General features: G+C 44.6%; 1 protein-coding gene across 4 annotated transcripts in view; it reads right to left on the bottom strand.

The window, feature by feature from the left end:
• ELOVL5 (ELOVL fatty acid elongase 5) overlaps positions 1–14858 on the bottom strand; it is a 66796-nt gene that overhangs the window by 12986 nt on the left and 38952 nt on the right. For all 4 annotated transcript variants that reach the window (XM_057699504.1, XM_057699503.1, XM_057699502.1 and 1 more), the window contains 2 exons: positions 11609–11674; positions 8494–8681 (listed from right to left, as the gene is read on the bottom strand). In XM_057699504.1, the coding sequence (XP_057555487.1) occupies positions 8494–8681; positions 11609–11666 (246 nt within the window). In that variant the 5' untranslated portion in view covers positions 11667–11674. The remainder of the gene's footprint in view (positions 1–8493; positions 8682–11608; positions 11675–14858) is intronic.

The raw sequence follows: 14858 nt of genomic DNA, 5'->3' as shown, positions 1-14858 counted from the left end.
GTCACAGCTTCTCGGTGGCACTGCTGGGACCAGCACCCAAGAATCCTGACCCTCGGTCCAAATGCAATCTCTAACAGCACTTCCAAGCTCCTCTGACCTTCTTTTGTCTATTTTTGAGTCTTTAGTAAGAACACAATGGAGATACTCTACCCATGAAGAATTCTATGGAAAAGCAGACCTTTCGCTGTATCTTTATCTTCAGCAGATGTTTGGTTTCAAATGAACCATCAGCTACTCCCAAATTAAAAGTACCTCTTCCTCCAGGGTTTAGCTGGCCAATCTTGACAGTGTCCACTATGGAACAGGGTCAAGTCAAAGCACGTGATTTGGAATTTTAAATCTTTCCTGTCCAGCGCTGAAGGATGCCCATTAAGATAATTTCATATCCGTGACCTCCGAAAGTGTTTTTTTCCACTTAGGACCAGGAACACCCTTGGGTTACAGCTGACTGCAGTACTCTTGGTTCCGTCATAAGGACGGGCTCTGTACACTAGAGAAGGCTTCAGAACAAAGCACAAAGAAACAGCTTGTCCTCAGCCCAGCCTGACACAGGTATGTCTGGCATTCTTCCTTCAACCCTGGGCCTGTCCTCTTATGCTGGCAGTCCTTTTCTCTCACGGTTCAGCCTCCTGAGAGGTGGTTTCTGGTAGGCTGCTTCCACACACCCCACAAGGAACACTCATTTTATATTTTATGGGGCTGCTGGTGGCTGGGAGAGAAAACCCAAGCTGAGAGTGTGTTGTGAGGCAGTGATGCACAATGACCTGAAGCACAGACATGAATCCCAGGTCCACCTGGGGCTCTGCCTCTGCAGAAAGGGGACAGTGACAGCGTGATGAACACTGAGTGAGTGAACCGAGTACCTGGCATAAGGCAGGCACTGTGTAAGTCGTGGCTATGATTCCAGGCAAATGTCTGCTCTTTCTGCCCTCGCACCTGAAGGTTCATGACTAGGTCTGCACTGGTGTTGCTCCTACTGTATACAGAAGCCCCACTGGAGTGTGCTCTGCATAATTTAAAGAGAGTTTCTCTACTGACTCCTGCTTTCCAAACTAAGGCTGCTTTAGTTAAGGGTTTTTAGACTGGTTCCTTGTTACACCAGCTGCAAGGCTGTTACCAAGGTCTGCAGGGTCAGTTTAGAGGATTCAGGCCTGGCTCCGGACCAACACCAAAGCGTCCTCTCTACTGGAAGGCATTCCTTCCCCATCCCCTGGGTGTGTGGCTGAGAGGAAGGCTGTCTGGGCTGAACCCTTCTCTCCATCTGCCCACCAAAGGCGTTCTCTCAGGGCAGTGCCAGGTAAATGGACGGGCAAGTAACTGAGGTGCTGCTTCTGTTCCCTGAGAGAAGTTTCTTTCTGAGCAAGGAATTTCAGTGCTAAGTGGACTGTGAGTGAGAAGTGTTTCAGGCAACAGTCAGGCCTTTCCTGCAAGTATTAATCTCACCAGAGTTTCAACTTCTCTACACCTCTGTTCAATGGGGAAAAGCAGAACAGTACTAAATGTCTTTTTCAAAGTATTTGGGTAAACAAAATCATCTTTAAGTAAAACTCAATAATTACTTGCCAGGCCTTTTAAGTGTTTTTCCAAATCCTATTTTTCCCCACAATAACATATCTATTTTAAGAAAGCCTGAAGGGAAAGAAAAACAAGATTGTTTAGAATATAATGTTTCCAGAGCAACTGCTCTGTGGCTCTATCGAGGACCTTCAAAGCCAGAGCTCGGAGGCAGTGCTGTCAGGTGCCTGGGGAGACGTCTCCACAATTACAGAGAGGGTGGAAAGCACAAGCAAAACACCCTTCCCATCAAATGCTCTATTTCTTTCATCTTCCTTATAAAGCAGCATTAGAAATCTTCAAGAGAAGATTCAAAGAAAAAAACGACTGATTTTTGATTCTGGCAATGCAGCAAATCGAACAAATGCAGAACCACTGCCCTCACGGTTAACACAATGCAGAAATGCTACATGAAACACCAAAGAAACTCCAACACCACAGATGCCTAACTTTAAGGTGAGGCTTCCTCTAAAAAAATAATTCAGAAAAGAGGAAGTGAGTTTACATTCAAGTCCTTTGAAAAATCTCTTTTATTTGGGGCAGACACCTGAGACGACCCCAGCAGTACTAGCTTGGGATGCTTACACAGGACACCCAATGAACTGTCCTGTTTTTGTTTTTAAAGCGGTAAAGAAATTTAACATAGGCACTTCCCTAGCGGTCCATGTTAAGATGCCGTGCTTCCAATGCAGGGGGCGCGGGTTCGATCCCTGGTTAGGGAACTAAGATCCCACATGCTGCAGGGTACAGCCAAAAAAGAAATAAATAACATAGATATAATAATTATTCCCAGTGGCATGACCTCACAGATATAGCTGAAAGAAAACCTTGTAAAGAATATTTTTAAATAGCAATACAGCAAATAGTTAAGTTTGAGAGCACAGTTATATCTAACTATGGAGGGAAAGAAAACAATGTTTCCATGTTATGAAGTGAAAAAACACAACAAGCAGTGAATTTTTAGAAATAAAAGATGTATAGTAACTGAAACTAAAAATGGCTGAAATGGCAGATTAGACATAATTGAAAATACGAGTGAGTTAGAGGAATGCAGGAGAGAAGATGCAAAAAACACGAGAGAGAATACGTAGGGGTGAGAACGTCCAACACATGTCTAATAGGAGCTCCAGACAGAGCAGATGGAGGAGGAGGGAGCGTTGAGGAGATGATGCCTGAGGACTTTTCTGAATTAAGAAACATGTAAATTCTCAGCTTGGATGCACACAATCCTAAGATAAATAACAGTGGGTTACTATCTAGGCACACTCTGTTTTATTCTTAGACAATTTTAGAATTATCTGGAAAGAAAAAGATTACCTACAAAATGAACAAAAAAGTGACTGTGGCAGACTTCTCTGAAATAAATCTGCAAAGTGCTGGGGGGAAAATGACTGCTAATTGAGAATTCTACACCCTGCTAAAATACTATTCAAGCATAAAGACAAATAAATGATGCTCAAACAGAGACTAAGAGTTTACAGAAAAGGAATTACTTCAGAAGAAAACTGAACCTCAAAGGAATGAATGGATTTCACAGATGCACAGTGTGCAAAGAAAATCAGTAAGCACAGACTGTGATGATGACGGTTTAGGACCTCAGAAAGAGGTGGAATGAAACACTTGCCAACAGTAACATGGAAGATGGGGCATCAGGGCCCAGATCTTCTATGGTCCTTGTATTGTTCAGGAGTAGAAATATTAATTCACTTTAGACTTTATTAAGTCAAGGGTGCATGTTAAAAACTTATAGGTAATTAGTAAATAAGAGAACTAACTTTTAAATCAGTAAAATGAAAAAAAAATTCAACAGAAAGAAGGAAAGGAAGAAAAAAAGAGCAAAGAGAAAACACACACACACACACACACTAGAAATTATTCCAAAATAACAATTACACTAAATGAAAATGGATTAGAATTTCCCCACTAAAAGACAAGAGTGTCAAGATTCAGTCATTAACTCCTAAGTGTACACCTGGCCTAAATAAATAAATAAATCACATTTGCACAAGAGGACATGTCCAAGAACATTCAATGCAATGCTGTTTTTGGGCAGGGGAGGTTTTTGATCAAGAAAAAAACATGAGCACAGGGAGACCAGCTTGATACTTTGTGAAGTCTTAAAGGGGTGGGATAGGGAGGTTGGGAGGGAGGCTCAAGAGGGAGGGGATATGGGGATATATGTATACATGTGGCTCTTTCACTTTGTTGTACAGCAGAAACTGACACAATACTGTAAAGCAATTATACTCCAATAAAGATTAAAAAAAAGAAAAAGAAAAAAACATATTTTTAATTCCTTCTTAACTGCAAAAGCTTTTACCTCTCATGTGCTAGTAGAGCACATGAGAATTGCTGCCTTGGAGAATAATTAGGAAAATAACAAAATTTTGTTTCTGTAATACATGAAAAAAATGCAAAATGCAAAATAAGAGTGAAGTTTCTGCAAAGGAGAAAGACAGTGTTGGGAGATAATTCTCCAAGGATCTCAATGCAACATTGTTAAATTGGAAACAATGTGCATGTCCACCCAAAGAAATACGGATAAAATAGCATAATAAATTCTAACACTGAAATACTACTGAGAAGTTAAAACTAATGTATGAAATCTGTAAGACTCAACATATATTCTCAAAATATAATGCTGACTAAAAAAAGCTATTTGAAAGAGTATAAACCATATACCACTTACGTAAGTTTAAAGAATTGTCTCAGAATATCTTGTAAGTTGTCACATATACATACATACTTAGCAGAAGTATAAAAACATATCCAGAAAAGAAACATGAACTTCAGAAGAAAGTTCTGAGAAGGGGCTGTACTTTAGGTGCATTTTTGTCATGTTTTCCTTTTTAAACAAAAAATTTAAAGCAGTAATGTCAATATATGTCAGGTACATATATAAAGATAATATTTCTATGATTTTATTTTCCATATTCTGAAGTAGTTTCAGACTTACAATTTTAAGTAAAAACTGCAAAGGGAAAGGAAAAATAAGTTTTGAATCTATGCCAATTCAGATCACCTATCCAGTTAGCTACCAATCATTCTCTAAAATTACATTTTAAATGTTCAGAATGTTTGATTCATTTCACTGAATTTTCTCACACCACTTTACAACACACAGTTGTAACTGCAAGGGAATAAACAAACACTCAAAAAAATAATCTTGTTTGTAATCTGTGATTTATCTTTGTTTAAATAAAGTAAAACGTGGTTCTGGCATTTGCTTTTTTCTGTCTTAACGCTGGAGCCACGTTTTTTCTGTCTTCATGCTGGAGCCACGTTAACAACGAGATGGAAAAGATGTGGAAGGAACATTGTAACCACAGCCAGTGAGGTGCACGTGAGGGACCCAAGGCTGGAGGGCTCATCCCTGGGGGCACTGTGATGAGAGAGAAGGCATCAGGCTCCATGGGGCCACGGGGAGGCAGGAGAGGCTGGGATCACTGCTCTAGAGCCAAGCCCCCTCAAGACGTCACAGAGGAACGGATCTTGAGACGGGCTCTCAGAAAGAAGACAGGGACTGTCAAACTCAGTGTCACAGTTTTAAGACAGGCTTAGGTCTGAAGGAAGTGGAGTTTCTAGCGGACAGAGACCCAAAGAAAGGAAGAACCTGGTTTTGGGGGTTTGCGTGGATGGGGCACTGAGGCAGGCTGCTATGGAGGGCAGCCAGCAGTTCTCTCCATTCAAGTTCAAGGTCTGCGTGCCGTGTGTGCTAATCCTGCTTCCCACTGCTACTGCTGAGCCCCGCGATCCCTGCACGGGGACGCTCCCCTCCAGACTGTGAGAAACCAAGCCATTAGATTTTCCCTGCTTTGGTGACGAGAGGCCAGAGGCCAGGAGCAGGGCAGACACACCAAAAAAAGTTCCAGGTCAGGACAGAGCAGCCACCTGAGTATCTGACATGTTAACTAAGGAGTTATCCTACTGGGTGAGCCAGGGGAAACCTGAGTCCAGCCTGGGCACACCCTGCAGGATGAGGCAAAAGCCACAATCTGGCATCAGGTGGGCGGGGATTCTGAAGCCTGGGGACACGTGGATCGTCTGAAAACACAGTGGGGCTTCCATTCAGATGAAAGGTGCCCTGGATCTGGGGGAGGGTGGGGGGTGGGTGGGTAGAAAGGCAAGAAAGATTTTTATGTTTGCTATGAGGACACAGTTTTACAAAGCTGAGTAACTAACGCAAACTAAGTTGTTTCTCTTTTACAACTTGACGTGTTATTTCTGAGCCTTTACCACTGACTGTGATCTTAGACAACACCTAATTTAATAAATGAAAAAAGGCTTGCCATGAAGTATTCTCCTCCTAATCTAAAACATACCCCCGCTCACACATCCTTCTCTTCAGGGATCTATGACCTCTTTTCCAGAAATAAAGACCAAGTTCATGAGATAATAAAGCCACGTCTCTCTTTTTAACTTTCTTTCTACCAAATGCATAAGCTATGACCAAGTTCCTTCTATACCTTAAACTCAGTGTCACAGTTTTCAGGCAGTCATTGAGTTATTTTCCTTCTTCTAGTCGTTGTAAAGCTTCAGTGACTCCTCTCTCATTTCCTTTTTTATCTCCCACTTTCCAGATATCTCTTGTCTCCTTGCAAGAGTCAATTTTATTTATATTAACCTAGAATTCTGCCAAGGCAGCTGCGAACTCATACCACAGGATTAAACAAACAAAAATGTCAATGGCTACGTATTATTTTTAAGATTCTTTACAGACCCAAATACGTAGATAAGGAGGAGGGTAAATAAGGGCTAATCACTGTGACCATGCCAATCGTGTGACCACACGGCTCCAACTCTTGGGACGTCTCCCTGAAATGAGGGGCCTAGCTGGCCTCACGATCCCCTCAGTTTGTTCTGTTGTAAAACCCCATGACTGCCCTGTTTCAATATTCACTGGACCATAAATACTAAGCTAAAAAAGAGAAAAACTGGTACCTGAAATTAAATTTAAACCTTGACAAAGGATATGTTAGAAGGGTATTCCTGATGGGTTTATGTAAGTACAGGGAAAAAAAAAAAGACAAAATCAAAAATAAATATCTTCTAATGTGGATACTAGGGCTTGTTCTCAACTCGGGAATATCTGATATGGGTCTATTTTTAAAAACGTGATTTAAGTTAAGGATTATTGCCCCCTTATCCATTGCTTCTCTATGTACTCAACTGTGGTTTAAACATGTTAGTTTCCTCCTCTGTATATTTCCTAAATCTCTCTATTCAGGGCTTAGACACTCCTCAGTGTCTTCACCAAGCTGTCTTGGAGGAAAATACGTACTTCCTATTACAATGCTTTTAGAACCCCCCAAATCCAGCCACATGCACTTGGCGGCAATTTACCCAGCACTTTTCTTCCCCTTTTTTACCACGGAATTACCTGTTGGAGAGGCACAATTATGAAGCTGTAATTATATCTCTAGGGCTTGAGAAACATATAAGGCTGATACTAAAGTTCTATAAGATTTAATAGTCTTAAATATTTTCTCTCTAGAATATTGCTACATGTAATAATAAACTCTGCAAAAGCCTTAAGGAAATGGCTCTAACATCTACCAAGTAGGGGAAGGTAAGCGGTTCGCTCTGAGACACCTGACAGCTTGCTGCGGCTTTGTCCCTGGAACACAGAGCTGAGCAGGGTGCGGGGCCCTCTCCTGTGACTGCCCCTGCCTCCAGGCCCGCAATCTCCATCTCGGAGGCTAATTAAACTGCCTTCGCTCTAGAACAGGACAGAAAAGAAGCAAAAAAGGAGTTGTAAGCATTTCACAGGCTGTCAGGCGTAAAAGCAATGATAGTACCATCTACCATCCTAGTTATAAAACCTTTGCCTTGGCTTATGAAACACATGTGGGGGAACCAGACCCAGACCTCCCCCAGCGGCAGTGCCTCTGACGATCAGACACATGCTTCCCACTGGCTCCTGCATCACACACCCCTGCACACACCCACACGCACACAGGGAGACACCCCCCACCCCAGTCACAGCCCGAGACTGCTGGGGAATTCATTGTAAGATTCGTATTCACTTCTCCCCTTTTCTCCTTTCTACTCTCCTTGGAGAACTGTAGCCACAGTGAAAGGTTAAAAACCCAAACAGGAGTACTTGAAAGTGTTTGTTTTATGTATGGCTTAATTCTCCGCCCCAGATGTTTAGCAGTAGTTTTGTATTGTAAACCGGAACAGTGTAGTTCTGCCCCTAAAATACGTACAAATCATACTTATCCTGGAGGCAGCTTTCCTTCCCTTCTAGCTTTAAAGGCTGAGTGACTATACTGTCAAAATAGGAGGCTTAAGTAAGTGTTGATTCTGATGTGTCTTTCACTCTTACTTAAGCCGCTGAGATCCCCAAATTTGGTTTTCAAGATCCTTGTTATATAGAAAAAATAATCAGGCCTGAACTTACACAGAGCATTCAAACCCTAAATGCAGACCTCACTATCTACTCTTCTTGGCTTTTAAAAAAATAACCTGTCAAACCTCCAAGCTGTTTACAGTGATCAGATCAGGATGGAGAGGCTGACTGAATACAAACATACTGAACGCAGACTCTGCCCATTTCCTTCCCCCACCGCCTCCAAACAAGAAGCAGGCATTTATTAAATGCTTCATAATAAAACACGCACAGATTTTTTTTTTTGCCTTTTGTTCATTTTCTACTCTGTATTTTGCTTGCAAAAGAGTATTTCTGAAAATATTTATTTTCATTCCGAGTATAATACAGAACATAAATAACAAAAGAATCAATAGCAAAGGCACACTTGTACAAATAACTGCAGCGTTTTGAAAAGTCGATTTTACAACATCCTTGAAACGCATTACTGTACCTGCCCTCCCGGTTCTCTCCCCCACGCAGCTGCTTTTCTCCACTTAGGAGCACAATTCAGGACAGTGACACGAGTCCATTTAAGTGAGAGGAAGCCATGTGAACCTCTGACCTACCTCACAGAACATATAGAGAGACAGCAGCGTGAGTCCAAGGTTATACACCACTAAAATCCCCTGGCAAGAGAACGGCTGCCTCTTCTTCATATATTTTGGTCCCAGCCACACAATTAGCAAGTACAGGATGGAGCAGAGCAAAGTAGGGATATAATTGTCCAGAAGAAACCATCCTTTCACTCTGAGATCTGGAAAACAATAAAAGAAAAAAAAATTTAGTGATTAACAAAGTAGCTACAAAAATAATAACAATGTTTTTCAAACGTTAAAAATTTCTCTAACCACAGTGTTCCCAAGTCAACAAAGCAACTGGAAGGGGAACTGTGAGTCTTCAATACACAGCCTCAAGGTGAGGCCCTCTGTCATGTTCTGAATAATGACATGCATATTACTCACAGGTTTTGCTAAGTAATTTTTAAAAAAGTCCTTTCCAAAGAATCTGAAAGAAAACAAGGAGAAAAAGCTCAAACTTCCATTAACTGGACTGATTAACCAGGCTTGCTGAATTACGCATGGGACAAGGAAACCCTAGAAATGGCAGTCTTTGAGCTCCAAAGCCCTCCATCTCAGCCCAGGGTCAGCCTGCCTGCCCAGCATGTGGCAGACTCTGAAAACATGCCACTCAGCCAGCTCAGTGATTGTCTCTGATTCAACAGACAGCGTCAGCCAGGAGTGCCACGGTCAACAGCAGTGGGATGATGATTTTTTAAAAACTGAGGGTGAAGCAACAATGACAAGATAAGTGAAGAGAAGCCTGAGAGAAGAGCTACACTGATTCAAGGAAGTTACTGCTCCTCTCCCCTCTCCTAGGCAGGAAGGAGGAGGAAAAGGGAAATTTACTCCTGGTAGCTGTCGGCGGCAACCTGACAGCCCTCCCTTGGCTGGGGGCAAACTCCCTGGCAGCCAAGATCCCCTGCGTGTTATCTGTCCCCTGCAAGACTCAGCTCCACCCTCTGGCTGACTCCCAGGAATCCACTTCTGCAGCACACCCCACTCTGCCTCCTGCTACAGTGGGCCCCCCAACCTGCAGCCCTTCAATCTACATACCCTCCAAGGCCTCCCACTGCAGTGCTCAGAGGCACATGCCTGTTTCACCACCTTATCTGCCTCAGCAGCTAAGTGGGGATAGTGTTTCAGCCCCTTCCTTGACCTCCTGGCTGGACTATCTTGCTACTCTCTCCAATGCTCTCTCCCTTGATCTTGTAGGAGAAGCACAGATTAAGTGGAGCATACATCCACTTGGGGAACCACTGTCAGTCTCCTTCTTGCAGACACCCTAAATCCTCCCTCCCCCCCCCCCCCCCCCCCGCAGTGTTTATTCTCTTGGCTTCAGAGGGAGATGCCCTCCACCCTCTCCCCACTAGCGATGCTAGGGTGATGGTGGTGGTTACTGTCAGTTCTGCTGAACCATGCTTCTCAGAAGCCCTTCAGGGAAGCGGCTGCCCCAATGAACTCAAACAAGAGGATTCTTACCCCTTTTTTTCTCAGCTCTGGGCCTTAAGCTGTCAGTTCTGAGAAAACAAGTTCCTACTTGGCAACTAACATCAGACTTATGTATGTTTATGTGGACATACGCAACACAGCGCAATAAATGCACCCATGAAAACTTCCCATTTTCTTTTACTTCAAGCTGTTTTGCACCATGCTTTTTAAATAACAGATCTTCATTTTTCTATTATCACCAAGTATCCAAGTACTTCCTGGGTGGCTGGCCCCAACCCCAGGCGGTAAATCCTTAGGAATCTAGCCAATCGTGGAGACGTAACCTACTCCCTGGGGACTGGTTCAGACACAAGCATGTGGAGTGGCTGTGGCCACTGAGCTTTGAGGAGATGACAGTTTGTGATGGGCTCTGGGCAAGAGTTTACTTGTTCTTAAAACCATGCAAATGATCAGATTTCCTCCTCCTCCTCTGGAGGTGCAGCCTGGAGCTGCAGCAGCCACCCTGCAACCACGAAAGGTGGGGGAACCTAGCCCGGAGGACAGAGTTGCTGACACTGAGGATGCAAGGCAGGAAATGACAAGAACAGGGGTTCTTGGGTAACATCATAGAGCCCTTGAAATAACTCAGATCTCGTCATGTAAGCTAGTGACTTTTACTATGTTTTCAGCCATTTAAAATTGGATTTTTGATCCAGCAACACTGAAAGACGGCATCATCCCAACACCAGCACAGACAGATGGATCTGACTTCTTCCTTGCCAAGGGCTGCACACTAATTTAACTTGTCCCCTATGGATGGGCTTCTAGATTATTTCCAGTTTTGACAAGCAATGCTGTTAAGGAGCTTCCTTATACATATCTTTGCTGAGTCAAAGGACACGGGCATTTTAATTTCGACAGAAAACACAACTGCCCTCCAAAGAGGTTACCCCAAGTTAGACTCTTTCTCCACATCCTCACTGTTCTCACAGATGGTGTCAGCCAAATACTAACAGATGAAGTTCCTTTTATTGTTTTCTTTTGTATTTTAAAAACCACAAGTGAAACTGAGAATCTTTTCATCTGTTTAAAAGTCTCTTGTAGTTTTCTTATGAATCTGTGAAACCCCAAAGTTCCTTCTTGACAGCTAAGACATTATAGATGGCATTAGAAGAAGGTATAACATGGAACTGACTTACTTTCTCAAACGTAATGAAAGATACAGAGGATAAGAAGTGAGCTCAGGTGTATATATCTAGCCACTGACATGACACAACACAAAAGGACATTAAAAAGCCCTCAGAACTGTAAAAGGGGAAGAGTTTTAAGTTCTTATTGCGGCAGTGCATTTTGGAAATCAGTTTCAGCAGGAGACTCACAAGAACTGAGGAAATCGTGCCACTAACAGTGGTGAAATCTGCGGCATTCTCAGGCTGCAAGCTTGACAGCAAACCTGATCTCCAGCTAAAGTCAGCAGAGGGTCACAGCACCTGTGTCTCTGCCCCAGCAGCAGGGGACCCTGTACTAGTACACAACCTCGCAGGACTCCAAGCCCCTGGTATCCAGGACAAAGTGTTCGTCTAATCATTGGAAAATGCTCATGTTTTCTAGAATGTCTTCATGCAATGTTTACAAGTGCCTGTTACAAGGAGTAGGGGGAAGAAGGGGGGAGGAAACCCCCAAACCACCTTACCTCGGGGGCCGAGCAATGCCCGGAAATAGGTACTAAGTGACGCATCGAAGTGTTCCATTTTAAAACCTATTAAGAAAAAGAGACACTGATTAATCTCTACTTAAACACTTCTTGTATTTTTTCATAGAACAACAAGAACAAATTCTTTTCAGAGAATACGCTCTGGACAAGGTTAAGTTCCTCATGTTCAAACAATTTCTTTTTAAACTCACAAAAGTAATTTATGGGCAAAGTTCTAATTTGAAAATCAAAAGGAAAGACACAATCCTGTGGATTCACTTTATAAATGAAACGCCAGTTTTCTGTGCTTCTTTGCTCAGCTCCATAAAAACTCTCTCTGTGAAGCTGAAATCTCAGTGGGGAGAAGGATGGAACTGGACAGAAAGGGGGCAGATGGGGAAGAGGCAAACAGGACCACCACAGGGAGAAGATGGTTACTCTGCTGTGTACTTTTATTAGTTACTGTCTTAACGTACTTCACGTCCACAGTAAAGAATTCAAACATTTAAAATGAAAAGAGGCGGTAAGAAAAATCTCATCAGTTTGCTCCAACACCATCCCTCAAGGCCCATTGTTAACAAGGAGCCTACTGGTACCATTTCTTGGGTATACATCCAGAGATTTCTCTCTTTTGAGCACAAAAGAAGTCATGCCAAGATGGGAGTTTTTACAACTATCGGTCGCAACCCGTTAACAGATGATCAAGTCAACTTTACATTAAAAATACCAAACTAGGGACTTCCCTGGTGGCACAGTGGTTCAGAATCCACCTGTCAATGCAGGGGACATGGGTTCGAGCCCTGGGCCGGGAAGATCTCACTTGTCGAGGAGCAACTAAGCCCACAAGCCACAACTACTGAGCCCATGAGCTGCAACTACTGAAGCTCATGTGCCTAGAGCCTGTGCTCCACAACAAGAGAAGCCACCGCAATGAGAAGCCCGTGCACCGCAACTAAGAGTAGCCCCTGCTTGCCACATCTAGAATAAAGCCCATGCGTAGCAATGAAGACCCAACACAGCCAATAAATAAATAAATTTATAAAAAAAATAAATAGGGCTTCCTGGGTGGTGCAGTGGTTAGGAGTCTGCCTGCCAATGCAGGGGACACAGGTTTGATCCCTGCTCCAGGAAGATCCCACATGCCACGGAGCAACTAAGCCCGTACACCACAACGACTGAGCCCATGTGCTGCAACTACTGAAGCCCATGCGCCTAGAGCCCAAGCTCTGCAACAAGAGAAGCCACAGCAATGAGGAGCCTGCGCACCACAATGAAGAGTAGCCCCCACTCACCGCAACTAAAAGAAAGCCCGCGCGCAGCAAAAAAGACCCAACACAGCCAATAAAATAAATAAATTTATAATAAATAAATAAATAAACAAACATGCAGTCTTTGAAAAGAAAAGAGGGGGAACATCAACAGGGGCTCCTAACCAGCAGAGTCCTGGCTGGGGAATCGCAGGGCTGGTTCTGGGCTGGACGCGGCCATGTTCATTGCTTTCTCCAAGCTCTCCCCTGGTCACGCCCAAGACTGGGCACATCGTGTCACCTTCTCAGAAGGGGCTGCCTGTTCTTATACTGGTTATCAGGAGGCTTCTCCAGCAAAGGTTTGCTTTCATCATCTCAGCACAGTGCCGTGTTTCTGTCCAGCCGGCCACACGCCCAGATCCCTCGATACCGTGGACTCATTTCTCACTCACACCACATGCTTAGCACGCGCACGCCCCATGCCAGATGCAGAGGCAGGACGGCCCTGACAGATGCAGCAGGGAACAAAATTCCAGGCTGGGGCAGGAACACACACGTGTAAAATATGTTATGTAAAGTAACTGTTAGCAAGAAAAAATAAAGCAAGGTAAAGGGGATGGGATCACAGAGCAAAAATTTACTTTGGAACATGCAGCTGCCACTCGAAGAAGGTGACCACAGAGCAGAGAGCACTCCAGTCTGAGGGCTGGCTGGGGGCAGTGGCCTGGGGCCATCACCCACTGGTCCTCCCCTCCTGCCCACCAGGGTTCACAGACATCAACCCCACGGCGCCAGGAGCTCGTGGCCACAGGCTGGCAGGGGAGACGGCACCTTAGCCGCACTCACTGCCCGCCCCCACGTGCCCTTCGCAGCCCCCAGGCTGCCTGGCTGCTGCGCAGGAACAGGACAAAAGGTCCCAGCAAGGGAACTCCTCCCGCAGGGCCCGCCCGCCCCGCTGGGTGAACTGGGCACTTGCTGAGCAGCCTGTGGGCTGAGCTGCACTCTTTTGTACTTTACTAAAGGAACAGGAGAGGCACGGGGCCCTGCAAAGCCCTTGACACTCCGCCTGGTGCTCTGGGATCACGGTAATGGCATAACCCCCTTTGCACAAGGCGTCCGAGTGCACGCCCACGTCTTCCGCCCACCTGACCAAGGCAAATCCCCACCTTCCAAGCTGCACGTGGGCCGGGAACGTCACTTCTTAACAACCAGTCGCCCTACTGGCGGCTTGGGCGTGCTGGGCCTCTCGGGCACACCGCTGCTCTGGACAACTGTACTGGCAGGGACCAAGCCCTTGCGCTGCGCCCATGCAAGAGGAGCTCTGGTCCTGTGTGCAGCAAAATAAGAAGCCATTCTTTGATGTGACTGGTTCTTCACATTCAGGCAAAGGGGCCTCCCAGGGGCCAGGTCACACTGACACCAAGCCCAGCACGGCCTCCCCACCCTCTTTAACCAGCAGTCTCTGGCACCCTCTCAACCTACGGGGCTTCCCAGCATTACAGGTCACGACGGGGGGTAATCAGATCCATTAAAGAAAACTCCAACCACAAGAGCATCCAAACGCTCTTCACTAGTTCAAGGGCCACACACAGTAAGGACAATGAAAAGAGGGTAAGGGTAGGAAACAGAGGCAGGTAAATTAGAACAGCCTTTAAAGAGCTCCCCTTTTAAGCACATCTCCCTGAAGACACTCTTAGCTGAAAGCCGCTCCCTACTATCAAATCCTGGAGTGCTTCAGTAACCATGTAGCTGTATTACAATTATGCCTCATGGTAAGTATCTCACTAAGAAAAGAAATGACTAACTGGGGCTAGTAATTACCCTATATTTAAAGAGGATGTTTGAGAGAGTTCAGTACACCTTCACCTAAAACAAGGATTAGTTCTGTGACCCAGGGCAAGTTCCTGGCACACGTACTAAGTATTTTAGGATCGAGGTGAGCCTCAGGCCTAACTTCAAGAGAAGCGCCCACAATTCCGCAGCTCAGAATACACAAACCTGGA

Source organism: Hippopotamus amphibius, chromosome 11 (genome assembly GCF_030028045.1).
Source record: "Hippopotamus amphibius kiboko isolate mHipAmp2 chromosome 11, mHipAmp2.hap2, whole genome shotgun sequence".
Classification (NCBI taxonomy): Eukaryota; Metazoa; Chordata; class Mammalia; order Artiodactyla; family Hippopotamidae; genus Hippopotamus; species Hippopotamus amphibius.
The sequence above is the reverse complement of the archived record's forward strand: the minus strand, read 5'-3'. Positions and strand labels throughout refer to the sequence as shown.